The sequence below is a fragment of the Siniperca chuatsi genome, linkage group LG7 (assembly GCF_020085105.1).
Source record: "Siniperca chuatsi isolate FFG_IHB_CAS linkage group LG7, ASM2008510v1, whole genome shotgun sequence".
Classification (NCBI taxonomy): Eukaryota; Metazoa; Chordata; class Actinopteri; order Centrarchiformes; family Sinipercidae; genus Siniperca; species Siniperca chuatsi.
Genome location: NC_058048.1, coordinates 27,212,648 through 27,236,787, shown reverse-complemented (window position 1 = coordinate 27,236,787; position 24,140 = coordinate 27,212,648). Strand labels below are relative to the sequence as shown.

The 24,140-nt window shown below is 41.4% G+C and overlaps 1 protein-coding gene across 1 annotated transcript in view; it reads right to left on the bottom strand.

Moving 5' to 3' along the window:
• Nucleotides 1-1,831: 1,831 nt before the first annotated feature.
• tyw1 (tRNA-yW synthesizing protein 1 homolog (S. cerevisiae)) overlaps nucleotides 1,832-24,140 on the bottom strand; it is a 61,002-nt gene continuing 38,693 nt past the window's right edge. The window contains 2 exon segments of the mRNA XM_044203982.1: nucleotides 1,832-3,554; nucleotides 12,919-13,086. Coding sequence (XP_044059917.1) covers nucleotides 3,333-3,554; nucleotides 12,919-13,086 — 390 coding nt within the window. The 3' untranslated portion in view covers nucleotides 1,832-3,332.

Genomic DNA, 24,140 nt, shown 5'->3' with positions numbered 1-24,140 from the left:
ATCTCATTGAGATAATTCTAACTTCGATTGGTGTACAGACCTGAGTTGATCAATACATTAAAAAGCACTACTGAATCCATTCATCATTTATATATTTCAGTCATTGCAGTAACTGAGTGCACCGATTAAAAAGCCTACACTGCAAGAGCACCAAACGTTACAAACATACAAGAGTGCAGATGTCTGAGTCATGGGACAATTATTATTTTGAAATAACACATTTTAAAATAAATTCCATTATGTTCCTTATTCCATTAACACTTCACCCTTCCATAATCACATAAAAGACATTAAAGCAGACTTAGTCTCTTGTTACATTTCCCAAATAGGCGGATACTTATTTTTTAGTTACACTTTGTGTTGTGCTGTGTGTACTCTCCTAATGCAGTATGTGAGATTAAATGGATGTTTGACAGATATGAACATTCATATTTGTAGGTTTTAAATTAGAAGACTAACAAAATTAGGTAATACTAGTCAACCCAGTCACAAGGTGCTGTAGAAAAACGCATACTTCCAGTGTTTTTCCTCTCTTGTGGAAGCGTATGGTATCTCTCTCTGGTAGATTGTGTATCTGACCAGCAGCACAACAGTACTTCGACCCTGCACTGACGGTGATGAGGATAAGTAAACTCCCTGAAAATTCAATATTCTTCAGTGCCCGAGTAGGAAGGGAATGCCACAAGTGGGATAAGTAGAGATCAAACCAGTTTTGGAATAAATACAAACAGCATAACATCTTCAAATCAACTCGTTTTCTCAATACATTCACATGTTGAGCAAGTGATACAAACTTTCACACCATATGTACACACATTTGAATAATACATGACTGTATAGTTCTGGCCAAACTTAATCCAGGAAAATTAGTTTATTGTGAAATGTGTCCACAGCCTCGTTTCTCTAGCCTCAGAGGTACCCAAAACCTGGTGTAGGGACTTGGGACTTGTGGACTTGTGTCCTCCACAAGAGGACTGTCCACTGACATAATGACAACCAGTTCTAGGTGACCACTACACAACACTGTCTAAAAATGGTCTCATGTTTTTGAAATGGGATCTCAACATCTAAGGAGGCAAAAGACCTAGCAAACTTTCAAGATAAAAAAAAAAAAAAAAAAAAGTGGCATAGGATGCACACGCACCTCTGCAATCTGTTACCCAGTGATCCCTGAGGCACTAGAGCCATTACCCATCATCTCCCAGGGCCTTATCACCATCTCTAGGCAGGTTTGCTCTCCTGTGATGTATGATCTGCTCCTGTCATTTATCTCACTACACTAAGCTGGGACATGTATAATGAAACAAATACAGCAGAAATACCTGTGTGTAAACTAGCAGGGTCAATTCAAAGTGACATCTTTTTAACCTTTATTTATTCAAGGAGGGTTTGCATGCATGTTGTCTTTTGGCAGAGGAGTTGCAGGATGAGTGTTTTACTTACCAACTTTTACAGCGTTGTTTACACATAATAAAAGCAGTGCCCTTTTTGCTACATATTTATAGTTACATGACTTCACACCCGGCAACCTCAATCATATATGGTTTACCCACTCAGGAGTGTGTTCTCTCTTGTGCTTTGTGTAATCTCACATCACTAAAAACTCAAGTATCCCAATTTAAAACAACTCAGTGAGGGACAGTGGGTCAGAAAGCTTTCAACACAATTATTGTGGTCTTAAAATGTCAAATTCTCACTTTGTTGCCAGGGGTAAAAAAGAGAAAAGAACAAAATGACAATATGATGTCTGCCAGAAATGCAGTATGACGCGTGCCTTAATGCACCTGTGTGTATGTGTTCTGCATATGAAATTAACAAATGTCAAAGCAGAGTATTTCAAATACATTTATTATAGTGGTATATCCACACACCTGCTCTTTCTCCCAAAAGGGAAGCACTGCAACATTGGAGACATTACAAAACAAATCACAATGGACTTAAACGTTTATAGCTGGATTTACATTCAAATAAAAGAAATTAAAATGGACTTGATTTTTACATCTGGATTGAATAAAATATCAGTATAAGGCTTTATTCTGACATGCTGGACATGAGTCAGACCGATATGATGCTGCTCTTCATACTCATACCTTATCCTGGATGGTGGCTGAATGTAGATCAGACAGCATACATTTGGGGGTTGGATGAATATTTTAAATGTGTTGGACATTAGCAGTTTATTTATCTTTGTGCCCAGTGTTGTGTCTATTTAACTCAGAGCTGGGAGATGTATTGACATAATGATATGAGACTTGACATCGTCAAGTGAGAATAGGGTGATTGCAATTCTGTGTTACAGCTTCAATTTCGATTTATTCATTCTTGAACTGCAATACAATTAGTTTATCAGTTTTAGTGCCTTTACCCACTTTATTATATTTAACTACTGATGACTTTTTCCTAGATTAGCTCAAATCACACCCAAAATGTTGTCATATTTTCGATATCAAGTCAAATATATTATGTTGTTTGATTTTTTTTAAAAATTGTCCACTTGTTACTAATCTTCAGCAAACCTGTCAGAATGGCAGAACTATCTGTTGAAAGCTGCAATATTTTCTACCATCCAGGCTCAGAGCATTTACACCAAGCAAAGCTGACACTGCTGGGAATGTACAACAGTTCATGAAGCTCCACTGTCCTAGTAGAGATTCAGCCTTGATGCTCTTCTCTCATTGCTTTAGTCTCTCACTTCAAAGTTAATACAACCACTGTCCTAATAAGTAGGACGAAGAGCAAAGGTGTTTGGGAAAGATGTGTCACTGCCACAGACGACATGAGGAGAATCATGTCCTGAGCTGTACAGCTGCCTAACTAGAGCCAGGATGATAAAAAATGTCACAAATTAGGCTGGTGATAAAGCCATTGCCAGGTTCAACTTTAACAGTGTAAACTTTCCAAAGTGCTGCCAGATGGTTACACAGATCAAAGCCACTGATATCTATAATAATGACCGCTTCAAAAAAGGAGGGAAGTATGAAAAATCTATGTACATATACAAAGCAAAAGAAGCAGTGAACCAGTAAAAGTGAAGGGGAATGTCTAGAAACTTGGTGTAAAGGAACTGATTCTGGCAGTTTTGACTGATCTTGAGGGTCAAGCCAATAAAATTAAAGATCCAAATTGAAGCAAAATGAAAAGAGGGAGAAAGATTACATGAGAATGAGGGACGCTGTGGAGAGTAAAAACTGTCCAGGAAAAGGAAGCTTTGAAACTCAAAGAAAAGAAACATTGAACCCTACTTTATTACTTTTAGCTAGAGAGATCAGCACTCACTCTATTCACCCTACCTCTCTCTCTCTTGCTCTCTCGCTCTCTCTCTCTCTCATCTATCAGCATCCTGAAATGTCTTTGGCTTTGTTGCGTCGTTGGAAGCGTGTGTCAGTGGGGTCAAAACCTTGCTCGTGGGCTCCAAACAGAGCCCAGCTGGGAGTTTTGGCTATGTAGTCCAAGGCTGAGAAGTTCTGCTGTCCCCCACTCTCCTCGTAAGCCTGGACCAGCTCCTGGAAACGCTCGTAGTCGATCCATGTCCACCACTCGCCATCCACCTTGAACTGAAAGCACACACAAAGAAAGGAGAGAGAAACAAGGTGGTAGATGAGTGATCAGCAGTAATCCAAGTGGTGTTTGTGGACCTATATGTGAAAACCTGCACACTTCTGAAAGCCATTTATTAAGATGTTTTAAGACATCTGTAATGATACCTGGAATTCATTTGAGATTAAGATTCATAACCAAAATAAAGAAACCAAGAAAAATCTTTAAAAACCACCACCAATCCAACTGGAGGTGCCAGTAATGTAACACAAAGTAACAAAATGGAAAGATACCACTGCTGGTTCTATTCTCCAATTGGCCTTTGTTACAACAAACAATTATTTCAGCACTGATTAATCAAATTTGTTTTTCAATAAATGTCTGATTTCTTACATGAATCTGTCGGGACATGATAGGAAAATTAGGTCTTTAAAACTGTATTTGAAACATTGTAGTCATTTCCTGAAATTTAGATAATTTAAATTGAAAACTTTTGAAGGACCTACATATAAACTATAAATCAAAAGCCAATAAAGAATATCGAACTTTATTCATACAGCACATTTCATACAAATGAATGCATAGCAATATGCTCAGAAACAGAAATAAATGGACAACCACTGAGAGTAACACTCATGTAAGTGTTGCATATTCTGAAATTAAACAACAAAGAAGTACAGATGTGATCAAAAAGACCAACAGTGAATTTAGAGCTTCTTGCTCCACATTTGCCACTTGCTGTTAGTTTAGCCTCTTTAAATGGTTGTGTATTCACCAACTCCACCGCCTCCCATCTCCTCACATCCCTCCTTTTATCAATCACTTCTTCTTACTCCTTTATCCAATTCGCCATCCATCTTACGAAAGAGAAAAAAGAGGGAAATAAATGGACAGAAGGAGAGCGAGGAGCTGAAAAGAGTGTATGTGTGTTTATTTGTGAGAGGCACACTAACTACCAGAGAGAGAGAACAGCTTGAGTGTTTGACAGTGAGAAAAAAGGCTCTAACATCATTCTGCCTCTCTAATCCTGCTTGTTTTCCCAAACCAGCACAGGGGGTGAGTGTGACCTCTACTTTCCCAGCATGCAACAGTGCTCTCCAGTTAATACAATACCATGTTTCCCTTGTTGTCTGTAAAGGTTGGAAGAAACAGAGAGCAAGCAAAGCAGGTATTACATAAAGCACAACCTTTCCTCTTAAGTTATTTGCTCTTTATGGCAGCATGTAGCAAAGTTTGATCTTTAAAATGGTCCTTGATGACTTGAACTCACTTGTGGGTATTGTTTGGAGGTTTTTGACCAGCTGTAACTGGATGCAAAATGGTGCTAAGTTGTCACTGGGGACGACTGTTATGCTTTAGCATTTAGCATTTAAAAGCTCTTTCAGGTTAATGGCTGGTTTGACCGGACCCCCGTGTGTGCACTGGGGCTTGCTTCTTTGAAATTTTCAGACTTACACCAAACTGCTACTGTAATTTACAAAATGGGAGGCATTACATCACTGACTTTCTTAGAAGAAATGCAACTCAAAATTACCCAATGTGTACTCATGAAGGACTAACATTTTTTTTGTCAAGTTAAAGACTTTCCTGCTGAAGATGACGGCCCACTGAGGGAGTAAAGGCATTAAGCGTTTGAGCATTAGCCTTTAGATGCCTTGTGCCTGCCATTAGAGAAACGCTACCTGTATGAAGCCTGAGAAAAGGGGGAAAAAAACAAAAGCAGCACCTCTTAGTTAGGGAGTTAATGTTTCTGGTAATGAGAAGGAATGATATTTGTTCAGCCGGCATCTCTGCAAACAATTTCAGTCTCTAAGCAACAAAGCAAAGCTGTGCTGTCTGAAACGAGAACAAGACGGCCTGTTGTTTTTACTAACAGCATTTTTGCTGAGGATCACTGAGGATACTGAGAACAGGTTCTTCACTGAGCACCACAGGAGGTGCCTTCATGTATGAGCACATGCCAATGAGATGTATAGTACTTTCACAGACACATTCACACAGAACTAATGGAAGATGATCCCATATTATCTCTCTTCAAGAAAATAAACTGCATGCTTTTTCTACTATAGTACGGAGATCTGCTCTGTAAATTTGATTTCCTGTGCTCTATTTGGAGAAAAACTAATTGTGCCCAAAGAGGAGAAATTCATATTTACACATATATGTTTTTTTTTGTTTAGTGATGGCACACCCTGCTTGTGCGCATACTCGTCAGAGAGCAGTTGTCTGCATAAAAAGAGATATTCTTTGCATACAGCCAATCAAATAGTTTCAGACTTTGAACTGCAACCCCATATAATTTTTCAAGCCAATGTCTTCTTTGTATCTATATGCAGGGACACATACAGTGGTGTTAAAAAGTGTTTGCCCCCTTCCTGATTCTTATTTTTTGCATGTTTGTCACACTTAAATGTTTCAGATCATCAAACAAATTTAAATATTAGTCAGAGATAACACAAGTAAACACAAAAAGCAGTTTTTAAAGGAAGGTTGTTATTATTAAGGGAAAATAAAATCCAAACCTACATGGCCCTGTGTGAAATAGTGATTGCCCCCTCAACCTAATATGGTTGGGCCACCCTTAGCAGCAATAACTGCAATCAAGCGTTTGCAATAACTTGCAATGAGTCTTTTACAGCGCTGTGTAATTCAGCCACATTGGAGGGTTTTTGAGCATGAACTGCCTTTTTAAGGTCATGCCACAGCATCTCAATAGGATTCAGGTCAGGACTTTGACTAGGCCACTCCAAAGTCTTCATTTTGTTCTTCTTCAGCCATTCAGAGGTGGACTTGCTGGTGTGTTTTGGATCATTGTCCTGCTGCAGAACCCAAGTTAGCTTCAGCTTGAGGTCACGTAGAGATGGCCGGATATTCTCCTTCTACTTTTACGCCAGATGTAATGGGACACACACCTTCCAAAAAGTTCAACTTTTGTCTCGTCAGTCCACAGAGTATTTTCCCAAAAGTCTTGGGGATCATCAAACTGTTTTCTGGCAAAAATGAGACGAGCCTTAATGTTCTTTTTGCTCAGCAGTGGTTTTCGTCTTGGAACTCTGCCATGCAGGCCATTTCTGCCCAGTCTCTTTCTTATGGTGGAGTCATGAACACTGACCTTAACCGAAGCAAGTGAGGCCTGCAGTTCTTTGGATGTTGTTGTGGGGTCTTTTGTGACTTCTTGGATGAGTTGTCGCTGCGCTCTTGGGGTAATTTTGGTCGGCCAGCCACTCCTGGGAAGGTTCACCACTGTTCCATGTTTTCACCATTTGTGGATAATGGCTCTCACTGTGGTTCGCTGGAGTCCAAAAGCCTTAGAAATGGCTTTATAACCTTTTCCAGACTGATACTTTCTTTCTCATTTGTTTCAGAATTTCTTTGGATCTCGGCATGATGTCTAGCTTTTGAAGATCTTTTGGTCTACTTCACTTTGTCAGGCAGGTCCTATTTAAGTGATTTCTTGATTGAGAACAGGTGTGGCAGTAATCAGGTCTGGGTGTGGCTAGAGAAATTGAACTCAGGTGTGATAAACCACAGTTATGTTTTAACAGGTGGGGCACTTTTCACACAGGGCCATGTAGGTTTGGATTTGTTTTCCCTCAATAATAACAACCTTCATTTAAAAACTGCATTTTGTGTTTATCTTTGACTAATATTTAAATTTGTCTGATGATCTGAAACATTTAAGTGTGACAAACATGCAAAAAAATAAGAAATCAGGAAGGGGGCAAACACTTTTTCACACCGCTGTATTTTTTGTTTCACACTGGCTTGCTTAACCAGCCACAAAAACAACATCCACCCAGGAAAAAATGCTGCCTTGCTGCCACACACGTGTGCTTCATGAAGCAGTTCAGTATATTTGATGAGGTTGATGTACTTGCATGATTCTTGCAATTTTTGCGTTGTATTCACATGGTTGAATGCACTTATTGTAAAATGCCCTCTAGTAGTTTTTACGAGTTAGGGGAAACTTAGGGAATGACAGCTACAATATCTCCCACTTGGTGAAAAGAACTACAGAACTGTCAAAAAACCCCACAGAACTGCCAGCAAAGGTGGCAAATGGCTGCAAAACCACCATAGGCAGTGGATACATCTAAATAAAATCAACTATCAACACTAACACAATTGATTCAACCAATTGAGAAGGAGCTACAGTATACACTGTATCTGGTTTCACTTGTCAACAAACCACCATAATTACTGTATATAACATGATAAAAACAGCAGATTAAGTCTTAATTTCCATATCTGGTTTGACTATGAGGCTAGCAATGGCATCATCATCTTGAAATAATGTATGTATGCTTCTATTTTGAAATAATAAGAGGTCTTCCTGTCTTTCCCCATTCTACTGACATGGTGTGAATGCATTAAAAGTGCAGATACTAGGTAGGTAGTTAGCAAGCTTGTTGGGTGTAGCACTTTGAACAGCTTAAAAGCTTTCCAGTCAGTGTCAAGATCGATCAGTTTAGATGCTGAATTGTGTGCCTCAACTTTGTACAACATTGTGTCTCTGTGCTGGCTCAGCTGTCAGTCTAGTATGTTCACTGGCCCAGTGGGAGGCTAAAGGAGCATTTTTGATGTATCTTTAAAGGTATTTTTATTCCTTACAGAAACAAGTTATATTAATACATTTGACAGGATGTTTGACTACAAAAAAGGATGACTTCACTTGGACTTTCAAACACAACAGGTTTACTGATAGCACTGATTTGTAATCAGAATCAGAAACACTTTATTGATCCCAGAGGGGAAACTCTTTTGTTACAGCAGCTCACTATCACGTCAGTGCACACAGGAATAGAAGTTCTAAGCAAATCAAATATAATACACTATAATACAGGCAAGATAAATTAAGTACAAAGACGGATATAAGTATAAAATTAAAATAAGTGTAAAGTACAAAGTGGAATTACTGGTTGATGATAAGTATGTATGGTATAATAATACAATATAATAATATAAGTAATAAGTAATAGTGCATGTACTGTCAAGTTAAGTGTACCTTATTAAGATGATTGTGAGATGGTGGATATTGCATAGCAGTAATAGAAGTATGAATAAATATCAATAAATAGGGAATTTTAAACTGAAAAGAGTATATTGCACAGCAGTATTAAACAGAGAATATTGCACAATTATGTCAAGTATTGCAGTGATGTTAATGGTCCAATGTCCAGTTTAATGACTTAGGGTCATATAGACTGACACTTAGAGGGAGGAGTTAAAGAGTTTGATGACCACAGGCAGGAATGACTTCCTGTGGCACTCTGTGGTGCTTTTTGGTGGGATGAGTCTTTCACTGAAGGTACTTCTTTGTTTGACCAGCACGTCATGGAGTGGGTGAGAGACACTGTCCAAGATGGCATGTAAGTCAACAGGTCTTTCAGGAAGATTATATCTGGGAGGTTTGTGTCTTAATTGTGCTGTTTTCATTACACTGTGCTCTGGGAGAAATGAGACTGAGATAGATAGAAGAGCATGGAGAATAACAGGAAAAAAAAGATGGGGGAAGGGATGGAGAGACTAAAGAGGGGAGATGAAAGAGATAAAAGGCTGGGAGAGAAAGTAGAACGAAGTATGAAAGATGCAGAAAAAGAGATTAATGCCTATCAATGGGAAGATCCCAGGGGTTGAAAAGGAACTAATGATGATGATGTGTCGGTGCAGGGAGGATCCATCGCTACTTGCTGCTAAAGTATGATCGCACGCGCACAGACACACAGACACACACACACAGATAGCTCTGATGTCTTTTAAAGGACTACATCAAACAGTGTTCGCATCCAAGTGGAACTAAAAGATCTGAGGATGGTGCAGTAGACATGCAGACACACACACACACACACATATATATACGCAAAATGAGATTGATGTTCTTTCCTATGATGCGTTTTAAACTCTGCTGTTATGTAAGGGGGAATCAATTCAGTGAAATATTGATTGTGTCCTTGCTGGTGTGTAAGAACCGGAAGGAATTAAGTGAACAACAGACAAACACTTTTTTGTCTCAGACAAGTGTGTCTATGTATGTGTTTGTGTGTGCGTGTCATTACCAAGAAGGTAATGATAGGGATGATGATCTTTGTTTGCGTTTTTACAAGGGCCTGCATGTCAGTTTATCTGTATAAACAGCTTTTCTAAATTGCAATTTAGCATGAACACCTTACAGAACGTGCATGCATCATTTTATAACAAGACTAAGAGTCTACAGCTAAGCTAGTGGCTCTGTGAGGCTGTACTAAATGCTAATGCTAATGTCGGCATGCTAACATGCTCACATTGACAATGTTAACATGCTGATCTTAAACAAGTATAATGTTTACCATGTTCACGGTCTTAGTTTGGCATTTTAGCATGCTAACATTTGCTGATTAGCACAAAACACAAAGCACAGCTGAGACTAATGGGAAACTCAGTTGCTTTGCAGGTATCTGGTCATAAACCAAAGTACCGGACTGGAAAACATTTACCTGATGGTGGCGCTAGATGAAAAGTCAGGTGATCACGAAAGACATTACAATTCATCCTTAGGGACATGAATGTGCGTACAGAATTTAATGCCAATCCATCCAATAGTTTCACTCATAACCATAAATGTGAATCTCATGGTGGCACTAGACAAAAAGTCAGGGGATCACCAAAGCAATCAGGATTCATCGTCCGGTAACCGTGACCATGTCTTGTAACCAGTCCATCCAGTAGTGGTAGAGATATTTCAGTCTGGACCAAAATGGTGGACCGACTGATGGACCGACATCGTCATCCCTAGCAGCTAGCAAGGCTAAAAATAGATTGCCTTTTATAGAAGTTCATCACTAATTTTGAGACATACAATGTATACAGTATACTGTTTCCAGCAAGAACCACATTCATTCAAGCCTGTATTCAAATCATAATCATAAACATGATTTGTTCTATTTTGTGCTACTGTACACATTTTCATGTTTCCACATTTTTGGATTTTGGACAGGAGGCAATAGGCATAGTCAATCAATTCTCCAACTTGCAACATATATCTATTTAATAAACATTAAACACTAAATATATGTATATTTTACTTTAGTTACTTTGTTACATTGCACTGAGCAAAATTTAAATTCAGATCCAGATTTCTTGATCAACTTCTCCCAGCCATCATATGACACCTGCAACTTCATAAGATTTGTGGTGCAATACTGTGGTGGATACTACTGAACTGTGGTTTCTTGTGACTTTAAACCTGTAAATGTTTTGCTTCTCAGAAAGGTAATTTCATGGTGTAGTAGAAAACTTGGAATAAACAATAAAAATCATGTGGCTTGTGCCTTCTTTCTCTCCCCTGTTATCCCTCCAGGCCTTGAGGGTCCAGAATGAGCCTGCAGACACCACAGAAGTAAATAAATCTGTAAGCAGTCCCATGAAAACAAAGCTCCAGTAAATAAAAACAAAGGAGGATTAGGAGTTTGGGTGCTTAAATAAACTGTGATAACACATCGAGCACTCCATTTATGTTTGTGTGTTTGTGTAATAGGGAGGTGTGGGTGCATAGCTGGCTGGCTTGAATTTCTACGCTGTCAGAGAGAGCCAAGGCGGCAATTAATCATCATTCATTAATTATTGATGGACAGTTGCCTTGGCAGAACCCACCACTGACTGATACTTTTTGGGGTGGGTTCTGCCAGAATAAACCACTCTGATGGTTGCATATTTTGAAAGGAAGGTAGAGACTAAATTACATAAATAATAAAACAAGACTAAATCAAAACACCAATTTAAAAACTAGAAACCTGCAGTGAGTTTCTGAGCTGTCTGGAAAATTACTTTGAATAAAAATGGAGATAAAGGATCTGTGTGTTTGTGTCTGAAAAGAACTGCTGCAGAATTACAACAGATGCAAAGAGGATCACCAGGTACACATTATTTATTATTATTTGTGAAGGGATGCTAATGCAGTATCCACTGTCTGGGTCCACTGATAACTTAGAAATGTTACTGTGCAGAAGAGCAGTAGCCAGTAAGCTGCACCTAATTAATATCCAGCAGATTGTTGCACCGAATGAACATACGTATGTATCAGCAAATTAAGAGTGTACAGTCTACACTGTAACTTTTAACACTAAAACAAGTTTTTAATTTAGTTGTGCTGAGCGATTTCTGGTTCACCTTAACGACTAGAGGTTAAATGGACCACTAACTAATTTCCTAAAAATATATAGTCTCCCAGTTCCTGCCGCTGAAAAACATCCCCACAGCATGATGCTGCCACCACTATGCTTCACTGTAGGGATGGTATTGGCCAGGTGATGAGCGGTGCCTGGTTTCCTCCAGACATGATGCTTGCCATTCAGGCCAAAGAGTTCAATCTTTGTTTCATCTGACCAGAGAATTTTGTTTCTCATGGTCAGAGTCCTTCAGGTGCCTTTTGGTAAACTCCAGTTGGGCTCTCATGTGCCTTTTACTGAGGAGTGGCTTCCGTCGGGCCCCTCTACCATACAGGCCTGATTGGTGGAGTGCTGCAGAGATGGTTGTTCTTCTGGAAGGTTCTCCTCTCTCCACAGAGAAACGTTGGAGCTCTGTCAGAGTGACCATCGGGTTCTTGGTCACCTCCCTGACTAAGGCCCTTCTCCCCTGATCGCTCAGTTTGGCCGGGCGGCCAGCTCTAGGAAAAGTCCTGGTGGTTCCAAACTTCCATTTATGGATGATGGAGGCCACTGTGCTCACTGGGACCTTCAATGCTGCAGAAAGTTTTCTGTACCCTTCCCCAGGTCTGTGCCTCAATACAATCCTGTCTCTGGGGTCTACAGACAATTCCTTGGATTTCGTGGCTTGGTTTGTGCTTTGACATGCACTGTTAACTGTGGGACCTAATATATAGACAGGTGTGTGCCTTTCCAAATCCAATCAACTGAATTTACCACAGGTCGACTCCAATCAAGTTGCAGAAACATCTCAAGGATGATCAGTGGAAACAGGATGCAACTGAGCTCAATTTGAGTGTCATGGCAAAGGCTGTGAATACTAATGTACATGTATTTTTAATAAATTTGCAAGATTTCAATCTTGCAAATCAATCAAAATAGTGGACGATTAATTTTCCGTTGATTGATTAATCTATGCTCCTTACACTGCCACCATCAACCTACAGTCTAAGCTAGCTAAGATGGTAGATTAATTCTTCATTAGCTCAGTGTTCTACATTTTATGCTGCTGATGTAAAATGTTTTGAACTACTTTATGGAGGGCTTAACTCCCAATAGAGGAATGTTAAAGTTCTACGCATGTGTTTGGACTATTTAATTTTTTAGTCAGTGCAATTTGAGGGCTCACTATGTTAAACTGGTATAGGCTGCAGATATGGTATGTTAAGTTATGTATGACCCTCTGAAGCTGAGTTCTTACCTTGGTGTGTGCGATGAGCAAACAGTTAGAGTGCTCGTGTTCGCAGGCGATCTCATACTGAGGTAGCATGTCAGCCAGCTGCTGGACGAAGGCGACCACTTCCTGGTGCCAGGGGACGTTAGCCATGGTCAGACTGCTGGCAGAACTTTCCCCACAGTATGTCACTCCCTGCACACACATAAGCACACGATCAGAAACAAAGCACAGAAAAGACCGGGACTTACAATCTATTAACCCATACAAAACAGCAACTCTGCAAGTACAAAATGAAAATCTCCTACTATATACTTTAGCAAAACAGTCTCCACACAAATGCAAGACCTGATTTAATATTGCTATGTGAGTGATAAATCTAAAAAAGATATTCCAATATATACCTATATTTGATTTTTACAAAAACACATTAATATAATTTTGACATAAAAACTTTTCCCAAGAAACCCTTTGAATCGCATTATTAAAAAAATGTGACAGATTTGTACTGAGGCAGGATACTTAAGCTGATTTGTCAATTAACTTTTAGTATCAAAGATGACAGTAACAGTAAAGATAATAGCACATTCTGAACATCAAACCTACTTGAAAATAAGGGTCAATCATTAATAACAATGCATGCTGTTAAACATTTGTGAACAGCAACTTCTTTGAATATCTGCCAACTTATGCCATATACTGATACTAATATACCTGTGATAATCCAGTAACAGCCAACAATAACAGCATTAAAATATTTTCAGATAAAGGGTTCAAATTACAATCCCCAGCTGGTATCACACATGATCACTGGACACCATCTGATCATGGGCTATGATTTAAAAGAATAAACTGTACTAAACTAAACTTGTTGAGAGCACCAATCAAAGTTATTTGAAATCTAGAAATCTGACAAATGATGGAGTCTCCTGTTGTTTTTACTACAGCTATACTTTGCATGTTTCAGATGACTTTAAGAGAAAGCAGAAGAGGCCTAGAAGTCAGACAATTGGCTTCTGACAAATAGATTGTTGATTTGAATCCCAGACTGCCATACAAAATCTACCCATGGAAAGAAAATGAGATGGTCTCCTTCTTTCTTTCCTTCTCATTTTCTTCTTTCAGCAGCATCAGGAAAACAACTGACAACTGGTCAATGGTCAGATTATGACTCATCTATTCAGACACTCAAGTTTCTCAGTCTAGCATAGATAGAAGATAATGTCACTAAAGTATTACTTTAAACTTCTATTTGATATCATCGTGACTTGCATTGGTGCCAATGCACTGTGTCACTGGTGTATTAAATTGTGGTGTTTATAATTCATACGCACAGTTTAGGCACCTGGCAGCATTAACTCTCGATTGTATCAAGGTGCCAAATCACCAGAAATGAATTCAAGACTCCAATGTTTCTTGGATGACTGATTCTGCCAGGTTGTTGGTAAAGTACTAACAGTGCTCAGTCATTGGACAATTTTGGTGACTTGTCATTTGGTGTCATTGGTACTTGGCACCGTGGAGGTAAAACACAACACTTAGGTCCAATGACCAAAATAATTCAAATAATGAAATAAAAGAGCAACCTTTACTTCTTAAAAAATATGTTGGTAGTCTGGAGTGTATGATTGACAAAAAAAGCTTAATACGCAGCAACAACTGCTGATTATCACCAGTAAAACTTGGGAGCTGACATAAATTCCCATTCAGCGAGTGAGAAAAATGGAATAGGAAGTGAAAAACCATCTGGCCTTGGCCACAGAAATCAATCAAAACAGCAGGCTGGAGGCTGAGTGTTTTCTGATCAATAGTGGCAAATCTGTGCTACGGAGGGAGAGGCACTGAGAGGACAACAACAGCTCCTTATGCCAGAGACAAACTGTAACGAGTTGGGCTGAGAGCAGAAAGATGTGACGGAGCCATGAAGCGTCTTTGATGCCCATTTTGTACAAACTGAAGGAATCTGAAACAGGCTCCAAACCAGTACCTGGTACCAGTACCTTTTTGTACCCAGGCCTTAACATAGATTCAAGAGTATTTGGACTTTCAGTCCATGAAAAATAACATGGTTCAAATTGTTGTGTAGTCCCATGTTTATGGCTTTTCACTGTCAAGCTGCCACCATAGACCAATGCAGTAAAACCCGGACTGACTTCTGTGTTTATGAATCGTTCTCATTGGTGGACCTCTTGAATTGCACGCCAAAAATATTATAGATGTAGCAGATACAACTGATTTAGAATCTGCAGAAGTTGTATGCATTACATTTTTCAGTATTTCTGTGAGCTTTAACATTTAATCAGCCTCTGAGCTGCCTAAACCTGGAAGGAGAAACAACAGAGAGAGAAAGAGCAGCGCAATACACAGAGAGAGGAGATCAGGGGAGTAATTAAGATTTCACGAGTGTTTAGGGCAATAATAAATCGGATGTGGGGTGAGGACACACTTCTTTGGAATAACAGCGCTATATGATACCAAAGAGGAGTTCTTACAGATGCATCACAGCATTTTTGTCTTTCAACAGTTCAGTGATGAGAGAGGCGGTAAAGTTTAGGTAACAGTGACAGGGATGACATGCAGCAGGCATGTACATGTACAAACACAGGCGCAAGATGATCCCTGACACTTTTTAACCAAAAATAGGTTTGTATGGTAAAACCATTCATTAAATGTACAACACTAAACTAGCAGTGGGAAAATAAGTTTTTAAGAATTACACTGGAGTTTCTGTGTGTGTGTGAGAGTTTGTTCATATATAATGCTTTTTGCAAATATGTACGGCATAGGTGAATTATAGCAGGTTTTCTTAAGGCTGCAAAAGCATGCCCTACATAATAGTAATATGGTGTGTAGATCAGGCAGCATTGCAGTGGTTTTCTAGCTGCAGTGCCAAAGTCATACACGACTACAATGCTTTGTTTGAACCTCTTAGTTACACTGTGCTACCACATTACTTTAGTGCAAATATGCTGAATTTACATCAGTCAAAGTTGTTTTACTCACTTCAACATTTCTTACCAAGTTTCAGTCTTTATGTATACACACAATCACACACACACAAACCACCTGTGTGTCAGTGTGCTGTAATAGAGCCAAAGCAGCAGCTGTGCTACTGTAATTCTCTGATCTGTTGGCCAAGAACACTGTCTGATCCTCACCCAGGTATCTCATGGAAGAAAAACAAGAGTAACCATCTGTGTGTGTGTTTATGTGTGTCTGCATGTTTGGAGAAGAAAATGTTTGTGGGCATGTTAAAAATGAAGTCAAGCATCTAGCTAATCTCCTTTCCGTCTTTCTGGTAACTGTGTAATCTCCAAAAACAGCAGCAAACAAAAAGCTCTGTACTGTAAATGTAAAGATACCTGCATAAGCCCATTGTTCGAACCAGCCATTCATAATCAACCCCTGCTGTACAGCTTTACGCCTCACGTACTGTATCATATTCTTGTAATGACTAGCTACTCTCAAAAACTTGAGAACCACAATTCAATTACTTGCCACAATTATTTGAATAACTATTCTTAAATATTCTGGTGGTTGTATGTCTACTGCACAGAGAAAAATCATAACTGTACAGGACAGTGCAAGTTGGTAAGACCAGCCGAGAACACTCACAGAGCAGATTTACTGTGCAATTTTCCATCTTTGAAGATTGAATACGCTAAATCATTTTTAAAAATGATTTTCATTAATATTAAGAGGTGCTAAATTATGAAAATCTCAATTGGTTAAAAATGTTTTAAACTGTTTAGTTAGTTAGAGGCGACGAAAAGCCCCTGTGGGGTTCCCAACTCTCTATGAGCACTGTTCAGACTTGTGCAAATAATTTCTATGACTCTGAACTCTGGGAAGTTCTGACCAATGAAAAAACAACATACCCAGGGAAGATGAAATACCAGATGCATCACCATTTCACAGGAGCCAGACATCAAAATTACACCAATCTGATGGCGGAGTCAAATATCCTAAATCCAAAAAGCAGAATTTTTACCCATGAAAGTAGTGGTCTGTCTAAGGAAAGTGAAAGCCCACTCTTCCTTTTGGGGTATTTACTTGTGTTCCTCTGTGGCAGACTACACAAAAAACATTCTTACAACTGATCTCTTTCTCCCATTGGCCCAGTTATTTTGAGAGTGCCATTCGCATCTATTTGAGGCTGTCCCCTCAGCAGCTGCCTCCAGTGCAAATGCAACCATTTCTTCAGTAATTTAACCACATACGTCTTGTAGGGCTATTTGCGAATTCACGGCACAAAGAAAAGTAACACCAACAGAAAATTAATCGTATCTTTAGGGATTGAGTTTGGAGAGAGAGAAAGGGTGCAGCTGGGGGCAAGGCAGGCAGGGGCGCTGGACAGAATTGATGAGGGACCTTGGTGTTATCAGCCTTGCCTGGAGGCCAGCTGAATAAAGATCAACTATCCAGGACTCAGTATAAATCACCAGGAATGTGCCAGGCGGGAGGAGGGAGCGATAGGAGGAGATGGGAAAAGATCTTTCAGATATACGGGGGGAATTAATGAACTTTATCACTGAGGAAGTTAGGAGAGTGTGGGAGATGGAAGGAAAGAATGAGAGCCTTTCACCTGTTCACAAATAATCTCTGTCTTTCACCTTTAATGAAAATCATAGGGGAGAGTGAGGAACCAGTGGCATGTAAGTGGTATTGATGCAATACTACGATGATAAATCACACTGTGGATAACAATTGGACAGTGGATGGTAAACTGTGCAGGCAGAATGTCGTGCTCCATATAAGATGGACTAATAATTAATAGGTCAATAACGACGGTGACGGTGGACACACACACACACACACACTCATGCAATACATCATTTTTACAGATCCAGACTTCATCTTGATCAAATGCATGCACAACACATTTCTATAAAAATTTAAATCTTTATATATATATATATATATATATATATATATATATATATATATATATATATATACACACACACACACACACACAGCACACCAGACAAGACCCAAGGTGTAGGCTGTGCAAAGAGGCCCCTGAGACAATCCAGCACATAACTGCAGGGTGTAAGATGCTGGCAGGAAAAGCATACATGGAGCGCTATAACCAAGTTGCTGGCATAGTGTACAGGAACATCTGCACTGAGTATGGACTGGAAACCCCGAGGTCAAAGTGGGAAACACCTCCAAAGGTGGTAGAGAATGACCGAGCCAAGATCCTGTGGGACTTCCAGATCCAGACTGACAGAATGGTAATGGCGAACCAGCCTGACATCGTGGTGGTGGACAAACAGCAGAGGAAAGCCGTTGTGGTTGATGTGGTGATACCAAGTGATGGCAACATCAGGAAAAAGGAACATGAGAAATTAGAGAAGTACCAAGGGCTCAGAGAAGAGCTGGAGAAGGCCTGGAAGGTGAAGGCAACAGTGGTACCCGTGGTCATCGGAGCACTCGGGGCAGTGACCCCCAAACTGGAGGAGTGGCTACAGCAGATCCCTGGAAGAACACCAGACATCTCGGTCCAGAAGAGTGCAGTACTGGGAACAGCAAAGATACTGCGCAGAACCCTCAAGGTCCCAGGCCTCTGGTAGAGGACCCGAGCTCGAAGGATGAGACCACCCGCGGAGGGTGAAGGACGAAGTTTTTTTTATATATATATATATAAATATAAATAAATAAATAAATAAAATATAAATCAAGGAGGCCCGGAGAGAAGTGAGCCAACTGACAGAGGCTGAGAGAGGTGCAATGAGAAAGCAAGTACCCAAGAAGTACAACCAGATGCCCATACCTGAAGCACTCGAAACTGCCAAACAAAGGCTCCAAGCCTTGGCCAGCCGCCTAAAGAGATACACGAGAGATAATGAAGCCAGAAGAATAAACCGGCTGTTCGCAACTCAACCTGCGAAAGTGTACGCTCAATGGCAGGGTAATAACAGCAGAGCAGACCCACCAAGGCTGGAAACGGAGCAGTACTGGAAAAGTATATGGGAAAGGGAGGCATCACACAACAGCGATGCACAGTGGCTGGCAGCCCTGAGAAAGGACCACAGCAACCTCCCTGAACAGAATCCAGTCACCATCACAGCGGCAGACATCCAAGAAAGAGTCTCAGGTATGAAAAACTGGACAGCACCGGGCCCTGACAGGATCCACACCTACTGGCTAAAGAAGCTCACTGCACTCCACGAGCGCCTAGCAGCACAAATGAACCAGCTGCTAAGAGATGGGACGCACCCTGAATGGCTTACCGAAGGGCACACAATCCTGATCCTGAAGGATCCCGCAAAGGGTACAGTCCCATCCAACTATCGGCCAATAACCTGTCTCTCCACAACATGGAAGCTCATGTCAGGCATCATCGCGGCTAAGATAAGTGGACACATGGATCAATACATGAGCAAAGCACAGAAGGGCATTGGCAGAGGAACCAGAGGAGCCAAACACCAACTCCTGGTTGACAGAACAGTCACCCAAGACTGCAGAGCCCGACACACCAACCTGTGCACTGCCTGGATTGATTACAAGAAAGCATATGACTCAATGCCGCACACATGGATCACTGAATGCTTAGAGATGTACAACATCAACAGGACTCTAAGGGACTTCATTGCGAACTCGATGAGGCTGTGGAAAACCACCCTTGAGGCCAATGGTAAGCCACTTGCACAAGTATCCATCAAATGTGGCATATACCAAGGAGATGCTCTGTCCCCACTGCTGTTCTGCATAGGTCTGAACCCCTCAGCCAAATAATCAACAAGACTGGCTATGGATACCGACTCAGGAACGGGCCACCATCAGTCACCTCCTCTACATGGATGACATCAAGCTATACGCTAAGAGCGAGCGGGACATCGACTCACTGATCCACACCACCAGGATCTACAGCTCTGACATTGGGATGTCATTCGGGCTTGAGAAGTGCAGTCGAATGGTGACAAAGAGAGGGAAGGTAGTCCACACAGAAGGGGTCTCACTCCCAGAAGGAACAATAGCAGACATTGAGGATGGTTACAAGTACCTTGGAATACCACAGGCAAATGGCAACCTCGAAGAGGCAACAAGGAAGACAGCAACGGCCAAATACCTTCAACGAGTAAGGCAAGTCCTAAGAAGTCAGCTCAATGGCAAGAACAAAGCCCAGGCAATAAACAGTTACGCCCTGCCAGTGATCAGATACCCTGCAGGAATAATAAGGTGGCCAAAGGAGGAGATACAGACCACAGACGTTAAGACGCGAAAGCTCCTCACCATGCATGGAGGGTTCCATCCCAAATCCAGCACCCTGAGACTGTACGCTAGCCGTAAGGAAGGCGGCCGTGGACTAGTGAGTGTGAGAGCCACTATCCAGGATGAAACATCCAAGATCCACAAGTACATCCAAGATAAGGCCCCAACAGATGACGTGCTCAGGGAATGTCTCAGGCAATGGGGAACAGAGGAAGACGTGCTGGAGGAAGGACCATCGTGGGAGGACAAACCCTACACGGGATGTACCACCGAACATAACTGAAGTGGCTGATATCAAGAAGTCCTACCAATGGCTAGAGCGGGCCGGATTGAAGGACAGCACAGAGGCACTCATCATGGCTGCACAGGAGCAGGCCCTGAGCACCAGAGCAATAAAGGCCCAGATCTACCGCACCAGACAAGACCCAAGGTGTAGGCTGTGCAAAGAGGCCCTGAGACAATCCAGCACATAACTGCAGGGTGTAAGATGCTGGCAGGAAAAGCATACATGGAGCGCCATAACCAAGTAGCTGGCATAGTGTACAGGAACATCTGCACTGAGTATGGACTGGAAACCCCGAGGTCAAAGTGGGAAACACCTCCAAAGGTGGTAGAGAATGACCGAGCCAAGATCCTGTGGGACTTCCAGATCCAGACTGACAGAATGGTAATGGCGAACCAGCCTGACATCGTGGTGGTGGACAAACAGCAGAGGAAAGCCGTTGTGGTTGATGTGGCGATACCAAGCGATGGCAACATCAGGAAAAAGGAACATGAGAAACTAGAGAAATACCAAGGGCTCAGAGAAGAGCTGGAGAAGGCTTGGAAGGTGAAGGCAACAGTGGTGCCCGTGGTCCTCGGAGCACTCGGGGCAGTGACCCCCAAACTGGAGGAGTGGCTACAGCAGATCCCTGGAAGAACACCAGACATCTCGGTCCAGAAAAGTGCAGTACTCGGAACAGCAAAGATACTGCGCAGAACCCTCAAGGTCCCAGGCCTCTGGTAGAGGACCCGAGCTCAAGGACGAGACACACGCTGGAGGGATGATGGAAGTTTATATATATATATATATATATATATATATATATATATATATATATATATATATATATATATAAATAAAATATAATTATATATATATATATATATATATATAAAAAAACTTCGTCCATCACCCTCCGCTTCCAGGATCTGCTGTAGCCACTCCTCCAGTTTGGGGGTCACTGCCCCGAGTGCTCCGAGGACCACGGGCACCACTGTTGCCTTCACCTTCCAAGCCTTCTCCAGCTCTTCTCTGAGCCCTTGGTATTTCTCTAGTTTCTCATGTTCCTTTTTCCTGATGTTGCCATCACTTGGTATTGCCAGGTCAACCACAACGGCTTTCCTCTGTTGTTTGTCCACCACCACGATGTCTGTTTTTTTCGTCATTACCATTCTGTCAGTCTGAATCTGGAAGTCCCACAGGATCTTGGCTCGGTCGTTCTCTACCACCTTTGGAGGTATTTCCCACTTTGACCTTGGGGTTTCCAGTCCATACTCCGTGCAGATGTTCCTGTACACAATGCCAGCCACTTGGTTATAGCGCTCCATGTATGCTTTCCCTGCCAGCATCTTACACCCTGCAGTTATGTGCTGGATTGTCTCTGGGGCCTCTTTGCGCAGCCTACACCTTGGGTCTTGTCTGGTGTGGTAGATCTGGGCCTCTATTGCTCTGGTGCTCAGGGACTGCTCCTGTGCAGCCATGATGAGTGCCTCTGTGTTGTCATTCAGTCCGGCCCGCTCTAGCCATTGGTAGGATTTCTTGATATCAGCCACTTCAGATATGTTCCGGTGGTACATCCCAAGTAGGGGTTTGTCCTCCCATGATGGTCCCTCCTCCAGCACCTCTTCCTCTGTTCCCCATTGCCTGAGACATTCATTGAGCACGCCATCTGTTGGGACCTTATCTTTGATGTACTTGTGGATCTTGGATGTTTCATCCTGGATAGTGGCTCTCACATTCACTAGTCCACGGCCGCCTTCCTTACGGCTAGTGTACAGTCTCAGGGTGCTGGATTTGGGATGGAACCCTCCATGCATGGTGAGTAGCTTTTGTATCTTGACGTCTGTGGTCTGTATCTCTTCCTTTAGCCATCTTATTATTCCTGCAGGGTATCTGATCAAAGGGCAGGGCGTAGCTGTTTATTGCCTGGGACTTGTTCTTGCCATTGAGCTGACTTCTTAGGACTTGCCTTACTTGTTGGAGGTATTTGGCAGTTGCTGTTTTCCTTGTTAGCTCTTTGAGGTTTCCATTTGCCTGTGGTATTCCAAGGTCCTTGTAACCATCCTCAATGTCTGCTATTGTTCCTTCTGGGAGTGAGACCCCTTCTGTGTGGACTACCTTCCCTCAACAACTGAGGTGTCTATGTGGTGTTCGTAGAGTTCTTGAAAGCTAATTGGTACCCATCTTCATCCCCTCCACAGCATAAGAAAAATGCCTGATGTTGCTTTTGTTCTTTGCTTCTCTCTTTGTATGATAAAAGGAAGAAGTGCATGAACAAAGTGGAAAATGTGAGTGGAGCTTAATTATATTAAGATCTCAGTTCCTGTGTAAAGTCTGTACTCACTATACAGTCACATTTGATAGGTATCTCTGATTAACTGTCCAATCCAATGCTCCCTGCTGTCTTGTTAGTATTGTGCTCTCTGATGTAGTGAAATGCCATGTAGTGGTGGATCAATACACACTCCTAGAAAGAGAATTTGTAATCTGTTTCTAGAGGAATCTTTAATAGAAAAGCCAGCAAAGTCACAGGGGACAACTTAGATTCAGAAGTGTGTGTTTTTCACCAATTAACAGCACATCATAAACCCCTTGATGGAGCCAAGATTTGCTTGAAGCAAGTTGTTGATTACTTAAGTAGCAATAAAATGTAGCATGTAAGTAGGCTAGATTAGCTTAATGTAGAGGAAAGAAAGAAAGGAGATCGAGATGGGGATCCTTTAATTGTCACACAGCTGGTCGAATTAATTTTTGCACAGATGGCAAAAAATTGCTTTGACATTTACAGCACATGACAAATTTGAGTGCAAGAGCAGATTTGAACACAATGAACAGAATCGAAAGAGGCAGAGAGAAAAAGCTAGAGGGAAGTAAAAGGAGATGAGTTGAGCATGGGTGCGTCACTACACAACAGTGTATAGTCATTAGAGACAGGGACCAGGTACCACAAATTAAAGAATAAAGGGTGAAGCAATTAATATGCTAGGAGAATTACTAATAGAAAACAAACTCTTTGGAGTGAGTGAACTGGATGTACTTCAGGCCTGACGAATTCCTCTATCTGCTGGCTGTGTCAATCTGATGTCTGCACAATCCTTTGGGTGTTTCTGAGCCTACATACTGTATGATTTCTATGTGTTGTATGCTCGTATCCAAAATGATAACTCAATGAGCCTGGATGCCTCCTGCTGCCCCCTAGCAGTACTGTAAAAGACTACATGCTTTTAAATGTAATTTTATTGCCAACTTGCCCTCACTTGCAGCAACTCATTGCAGCTTTATCCAGCAACAGACTGCGTTAGCCAGTCAAACAGAACTGGGTCCTGTATGGCTCAGTTTAGGTTACAGATGTCCTGTGTCACCAGTGTCTGTGCCAGAAATTAACCTGACATTTTTGTCTGCCCAACCTGAGCCCCAAATCTCTCTCACACACACACACACACACACACACACACACACACACACACACACACACACACACACACACCCACCCCACTTCTAAAACTGGATTTATGCTTCTCCACACTGCACATAGGACATTTACGAGTATCTCCTAGAGGCATAATTCCAGACTGAACTGTCACATACTGCTTTCTATTTTGTGCGTGGGTCATGAATGGGTGCAAAGATATTTCACTGGATGGACAATGGATGGAAAGTGACAAGACAAACAGACAAGATACAAACACAGCGCGTCTCCGTACACACAAGAGGCACTAGGGGGATGATTGATGGGAGGAGTGTGAGCTTGTTAGTTTTAATATGGGAA